This window comes from Vigna radiata, chromosome 4 (assembly GCF_000741045.1).
Source record: "Vigna radiata var. radiata cultivar VC1973A chromosome 4, Vradiata_ver6, whole genome shotgun sequence".
In the NCBI taxonomy this organism is placed as follows: domain Eukaryota; kingdom Viridiplantae; phylum Streptophyta; class Magnoliopsida; order Fabales; family Fabaceae; genus Vigna; species Vigna radiata.
In genome coordinates this window covers 18,498,524-18,506,233 of record NC_028354.1, presented here as the reverse complement: position 1 = coordinate 18,506,233, position 7,710 = coordinate 18,498,524, and the positions used below count along the sequence as shown (strand labels likewise).

Genomic DNA, 7,710 nt, shown 5'->3' with positions numbered 1-7,710 from the left:
TATTGAAGCCTTAAACCCGCTAGAAATAAAACATAGATACGCACTTTCTGGGAAAATAACTGCTTAATACCATTAATCTCAGAATGAACAATGCAATAAGTTTGAGCCGTTATTATAAGCTCGGCATATTTAAATTAGCTATTCTAAGATAGATATAAATATTGATATAGATATAGATACATAATATATATATATATATATATATATATATATATATATATATAGCTGAGCGTCACACATTAATTATCTGACATGTCAGATACTTTGTATAATGATGTCAGATATGCAGCATCCATGGTGGGATGAGTGAATGGCCAGTTGGCACTGTTTGAGGTTCACCCATTTCTTCCATCGTTGCTCTTCCTTGCAATGGCCCACTGCACCATTTTCACACTTCAATCAATCAACTTAAACTATGCATTACTTTTACTATGTCAAGTTATTGAATTAATTTTCTTTTTCATTAACCATTTTAATTATTTCCAAGTTAGAAATCTTTATTGACATTAGGACCGTAAGATATCATGAAACTAGCTTATGGTCTGTATATTGATAGAAAAAAATAAGAGATGTTAAATATTTGTCATAGAGCTATAGTTATTTTCCTCTTTGATGTCTTGGAATAGAGAAACAAGATAGAGATACCTGAGAGTTAAAGAAGGAACAAGTCTTTGTGGTGGTAATAGCTGTGGAGAAGCTAAGTTGAGATTGGTTGAATTTTGGCCAAGAGTTTCTGGTACGCTCTGTGGACGTTCAGTCAATGTCTTCCCTTTCTCTTTCATCTGTTCATAAATTCCATTGAAATGAAAACTTTTTCTTTATCCTTTATCCTTCATTGAATATATACAAGATTTAGATTGAAATGTTAATACTTCTTCTACCTTTGCTAGCTTGCTGTTTTGCTCTTGTAACGTTCTTGCCTGTCATGTCATATTCACAATATAAAACCAATGTTTTCATGTACAAGCAAATAATTCTTTTGAAATATATTCAATAATCCTAGTTACACTTTACTTCACAAGCCATGCATGAAATCCTGACAATATTCAATGTCACCCAACACAGATATATCTTACCCTTTTATGCAGCTCTGAGATAGATTGATTCATAACTTGATTCTGCAAAATTCAAATTCATCTGTCAGATGAAGAACATATAAAAGAAAAAGAAAAAGAAAAAGGAAAAAAGAAAAAGAAAGCCATATATATAGTAATACAATTCTTTACTTAAATCAATAAGAAGCACTATTCACCTTTCTTGTTCGGATGCGCTTCAGAGATGTGTCAAGCTGCTGCTCCAAACTCTGAAGCTCTTTCAAACTCAAGGGATCCAGCCCATTTCCCAAGAAATTCCTATATTCAAGATTATATAAACTATATATATGATTCATTCTTTCCACATAAGTAACATTTATGAAAGTTAGACGATATTATAGGTCTAGTTTTTTTATTTAATGATCTTTGTAAAATGTAAATTACTTTCAAACGTTGTTCTTCATCGAATGGATGAAATCTGAATAACGTACCTTACGTTCCTCTCCAAGACTTCAACTTTTGCGGTGAGCTTGATATATTCGAAAGACCAATTGCCCTAATAAAATGATCTTCAGTTATTACTGATGTGACTTACGTCGAAAACAAGTATATATGGTCATATTCACTATCATGCATTGTGTATAAAAATCATATTAAACACAAGTGAATGAAGTTTTCTTGTGTTTTTTTTATCATATAATGTCAATTATCATTAACTATACTATGTTAGTTTCCAATGCATGGCCAACTTTTCCTTTCTTTCTTTCTTTCAAGATAACTTTGTAATACTAAGAAGATTTGTGTCAGTTCTCATTGTAAAAGTAGTATTTCTAAAAACATTTTGGCAATTACATGTCAAGGTTAATTCAAGTTAGGTAGCCTTAAACAAATCTGTGATTGAAAGAAATTATAGGGTTTATATAAATATTATTTATATGAGCAAAGTTGTTTAATATATTATTCTTTAAATAAAGAAAGTAATAAAAAATAATACTTTAAATTGTAATATGTGATATCAACCGTATTATTTATAAAAAATGAAGTTAACCACTCCCTTTATCAAAATTGGCATTAGAGTGAAATTTTTTTGTAAACTGTTAAAACATATATTTTATTATAAGACACAAAAGTAAACTTAAGAAAAAAAACTCATTTAACAATTAATTCCCATGCAATAATTAAAAACAAGACTTAATAAAAAAAAAAATTCTCATAGTTATCGTATAATGTATATTCCGTATAGATAGAAATCATATATATATATATATATATATATATATATATATATATATATATATATATATATATATATGGAAGATGATGAAGAACCTGCGAGTCATTGTTGGTTCCAGTGAGTGCTGTATGAGTATATCTCTCGTAACGTTCCAAGACATCTTCCATGCTGTTACATGAGTCAAAATAAATAAAAAATACAAAAAAGAAAAACTATAAAAAGATACAAGAAAGTTCATAATTCTTTTGGTTTAAAATACTCTAAATATTTCAGAAATTCTATACATTCAATGAAAGTTACGTGAAATGGGAATGCAATTCAGAAAAATAGTTAATAAGTTAATCTATATCTAAGTTTTGATTTTTCTCCATTAACAATTTTTTTTTGACAGTTTCTTTTCCTTTCACTTTATCGCTAAACCTCCTTTTGACTCCTACTTGCTTAAGTTTTATGTTTAAATTTGTATAGTTTTTTCATTTTTAATTAATTTATTTTTCCTCTATCTTCTATTCACTTACACAAATAAACACAACCACTTTGTTAATTATAATGGTTGGAAGTTCCCATGTTGGAACTGATTGCATAGTTTAGCTAATTGGGCCACAACTGATCACAAAAGAACATGTATTAATAACATTCCTTATCTAACTTTACATGTTTTAAATAGATTTACAGCATAATTACATTTTTATTCTAATATTACCCATAATAAATACTCTTACTAATTTAAGTTCTTTTATTGTTAGTCACAGCCTAATAAGGTGAGAATAAATATTGTTGAACATTTAAGAAGTGCAAATCAGTTAGGTAGAAAACAATCCTTTGGATTATTCACAAAAATATGTATTGCTAAATGTACTTATTCTAAAGATTAAATGTAGAATTAGAAAGAATGAAACACAGAAAAGTGTAAGAACATTTTAGTAAAAAGAATTCTTTCAATAAGTAATTTTTTCTTAATATGTATATAAAAGAAAATCTTAAAGAGTAGACAAAATAACACAAAGTGAGTAGCATTTTGCACATTTTCAGACATAAAAGGGTGACATTGACCTATGAGAACATGAAGATTCTCATAGTATTTGCTAAACTTTATAGTTTGAGTTTCCACCTATGGAGAACTTCTGATTGTCAGACTGCACGGAAAACAATGCATAGCATATTGTTTCATGTTCAACCAACTAGTCCTGTTTATATTTCAATCTATTCACTGTAGCTACCAACCTCTAAAGATCCTAAACATTACCTTTATTGCAATTTTCTTTTTCAAATTAAATTTAGGTATTTCTACACCTCTATACACGAAACAAACTAATCCCTAATTGAGATATCATATGTAATTCTATTATGAAAACTAATTAATGCTAAAACTAGAAATAAAAAGCTAATCCTTATATTTATCAATGGCCTTCACTAGTTAAAGATCAAGTTATTAATTACCTTTTTAGATGGTGAATTACAGAATAAATCAATGATTTAGATATTCATTGTCAAGGGCACTCTTTATTTTGAATGCTGCTTAAATTTCTGTGTTTGGTTTGAGTTCATTCAACGCCACTGGCTTTGTCATGTATTTATGGAACAACGTTGTCATATCTACAAATGACAGTGTTGTTATATTGTGTGTACGACACGGGTCAATTACATAAGCAAATACCAAATCTACTGTCGTGTTGCCCATAGCCATTAAACTACGGTTTGAAGTTTCTTAAGGAAACAAACACGATTGATTCTAATCCTAGCAAGTAAGGGGAAGGCAAGGAGTGTTTCAAGATAAAATCTTAAAGAGGTGTAACAACAACATTGTCATCGACTATTTAATTTTTTGCACAGTGTAATTATTGTCATCAACATTGTCATATAATAGTTATTCATAAATTATTAAAATCGACTAGGGTTAAAGATTAAAATATGATTTCTTCTAATCTCACAGTCAAATATGATTTACCTTCTATTAGATTAAAAGAAAATTTTAATGAGTAACTTTACTCATAAAAATAATGTAATCTCTCCTCTCTATGGTGAAAATTACAAAACTTAAGTTAGCATATTTACATCTATATGTAAACTCGAGTTTATGATTTAGCAAACATAAGAAACTTAATGAGAAAAATTCCAAATGAATCACGAATAAACAACTCATATATATACACACCTGTAACTCCACAGAAGCAATACATATATGATATCTTTCATCTTTTTACTGTGCAAATATCTAGTGCATAGTAGGTTGTAATTAATAATTAGAAAATAGTAAAGTGTTCGGGGAAATATTTTAGTGTATTTATAGAAAGTCGAAATGATTAGACATGGAAGAGTTAACGCAATAAACCTTTATTAGAATGTCCTACCCTAAAATAATTAAAATAAGCGCATTTAAGACAATTTGTGCAAATTGTATTACTTTAGATTAATCTAATATCTGCATACAGTAATGCAATATATTATAGAACCACAAAAGCTTGCATAAACATTTTCATCAGTGTTTTGTTTTCGGGATTAGAGAGGTAGGGTACAGCAATCTGTTGTTTTCTGTTTGTTGCATTGTATTTAAAGGATGAATTAAATAGCATAGTTGTACCTATAGAAAAAAAACAACCTAAGACTTTAAATTCCCTACATATTGAACGCTATCGGTGTAGCATTCATTGCATCTCTCTTCTCACTATATATCTTCCAAACATAATGTATGCATCTATAGATCCTCGAGTATTCTTCTGTATTTCCATAACTTCTTTGTCATATTGTTTATACATATCAAATTATATTTTCCACCATCATCATCATGATCCTAAACCCTAGTTCATCATATCTATAACATACAACAGAAACAGATTTTACAACTTTAAAAGTATTCATGAACGCATTATGGGAAATAAAAAATTACTCAATCATATAACAATATTTATGCATATAGTTGTTTTGAAATGTGGTAAATCTTACTTTCTTAATATATAAATAAGAGATTCTAATGGTGATTCATCACAATATGAAAGACACATTTAATTTCATTCCGTCGAACCTATTTTTATTACAAATTATATCAATATAAGACTGTAATGTAAAAATGGTACTTTTTTCTTATATATAACATGTTTTCAGAAAATCATTTACTTTTATATTTAAAACATGTTTTCAGAAAGTCATTTCTTCTTACTGAAGTACTCTTCATTAGTAAAAAAAGCTTCTCTCTCTCTCTCTGATTTGAAAATACAAATACTTTATAAATTATTATTTCCAAATGATATAACTAATTTTTTTAAAGAGTATGAACTTGTTAAAAGAATATAGGAATGGATGAAGCATTAATTATGTGTATTAAATGGTTTGGTAAAACTATATTTGTGTTTTTAAAAGAGTGAGTGTAGTTTTGTGAAAACAGAAAAGGTTGTGGTTTGGTTATGCTTTTGCCTTTTATAACGAAACCAGAAGTCCAGTCTTGAGAAGCTTTTTCAGTTAGTATGTAACTACTTTTGCCAAATCCTAAAACAAAAGATACCATTTTGCGTCAGCTACTGGATTATAAACAGTAACTGGTTAAAGCGTCATCTGTTGGATCATAAATAGTCACTGCTTATTAGAGACTTGTTCAGACTATGGTTTGCACACTTTTCAATACATTCAAACTGTGCCTCCTGTCTTCATATATATATATATATATACTTTTACTTCATCGTTTTTCTTAGACACAGATTGTTTCTTGCTGGTACTTTTCAACTAAACTCCGTTAAGGTTACCACAAATATAAACTAACATGCACTGTGTCGTAGCTTCTCATTACCCAGTGGATCAGAGAAGACAAGCTACTAGGATCTTGTATAGCAGACACTCCCTTCCAAGGTGACACAAAGCTCAAGGCTGATATATTAATTACTTTTAGGTATAGGTTTTATCACATAATTTGACTTGATATTTATAGTATACACATATTCATACATATACCTATAAATAACAAAGAAACCACACGCTGACGCAGACATATAAAACTCTTGTATGCCTTTGAGTGCTATACATATATATTCTATAAAAACATTTAAAGAAAGCTTTAAGAAAGCAATAAAGAAACTTCCATTACGAGTTCATCATGTATATATATCTGTGTGAGTGTGTAAATAGCGAAATATATGACAGATTGAAACTAAAATTCAAAACAAAAAAGAAAACCTTGGCATTGAATGAATACTACTATTGTATTGGTCGAAACATATGTTTAGCAGTGTACTATAAATAAGGTCAAACAGAAAGAGAAAGATAACAAGCAAAATCAGATGGAAGAAGGAGAGAAAGAAAAGACGCATGAAACATGGACGTTTGGAAAATTAGAAGTTGTGATAGAAAGGTGGATCGAGAACAAGTTAAAGAATAAAGAAAGGAGATGTAATAAAATAGGAAGAAAAAAAGAAAGTGAAGTGAGGAATGAGTGTAGGAAGGGACCTGCGTTCAGAGGAATACTCAAAAAGCTTGCCTTTGGTAGAGAACATAATCAGAGCGACTTGAGCATCACAAAGCACAGAGATTTCGTTGGCTTTCTTGAGAAGTCCCGTTCTCCGTTTGGAAAAGGTGACTTGCTGGCTTGTTTTGTTCTCGATCCGTTTGAGCTGAACCCTACCCCTTCCCATCTGAGTAGTATGGTAATTCTACGAAAGCACAGTAAGAATTATTAGCTGAAAAAGGAGAAACAGAAGAGAAAGGGTATATATAGAGAGAGAGGGTTAGTTGAGTTGGTTTGTATAAAGAAGGAAACCCTAGAGAGTGAGAGTGGTATTTCACCTGAAGAAACGGAAGGTGAGAAAGAGAAAGAGAAAGAGAAAGAAGAAAAGAAATGGAGGGTTGTCTAATAATAGAATAGCATGAACATGAGCATAAGCATGAGCATGGGCATTGATATTATTAAATAAGGATTTGTGGAGAAAAAAGAGAGGGAATAGAATAAAATTGGGAAAGGAATGGAAGTGAGGTACTATGCGTTGTCGAGTTGTGATTGGAGGAAAGGATGAGGTACGATGCGTTGTCGAGATGGAATTGAAGAGGAGTGAAGTGTCGTGTTGACAGGGCTTAACGTTGGGAGACAGACCGTACGAGGATGTGGGTCCCATGGATAAGGAGCAACCGGAATGGGGTTTCCTGTGTTCTCTTTGTGGCACTCAGCCTTCGCTTCTCATTGGTTGACGGCGCCTCCTTCCCTTCACACTGTTTTTTTTCTTCTTTTCAACTTGAACAAATCAAACACAATATTATTAAAACCCATAGCTTCATCTACTCTACTCTAATTACTCTAATTAATTAACTAACACCATTTTCTTTTCTTTTTCTGTTTTTAAATACCTCAGAGAATGAGAAAGATATATTTTTTCAAAATCATAATGATTGTTTAGTATATTTAGGTGTTCACGATGAAACAATAATTAGATACCTTTGAGCATTTAATACTTAGATGAAGAA

At 30.2% G+C, this 7,710-nt stretch overlaps 1 protein-coding gene across 1 annotated transcript; it reads right to left on the bottom strand.

Moving 5' to 3' along the window:
- Nucleotides 1-230: 230 nt before the first annotated feature.
- LOC106758858 (truncated transcription factor CAULIFLOWER A) lies at nucleotides 231-7,162 on the bottom strand. The gene is made up of 9 exons (XM_022780046.1): nucleotides 7,039-7,162; nucleotides 6,703-6,905; nucleotides 2,364-2,436; nucleotides 1,526-1,590; nucleotides 1,253-1,352; nucleotides 1,077-1,118; nucleotides 882-920; nucleotides 646-782; nucleotides 231-377 (listed from the first exon to the last, which is right to left on the bottom strand). Exons 2-9 carry the CDS (start codon nucleotides 6,885-6,887, stop codon nucleotides 278-280), a joined length of 741 nt encoding a protein of 246 aa, XP_022635767.1. The 5' UTR covers nucleotides 6,888-6,905; nucleotides 7,039-7,162; the 3' UTR covers nucleotides 231-277.
- Between the last annotated feature and the right edge of the window lie 548 nt (nucleotides 7,163-7,710).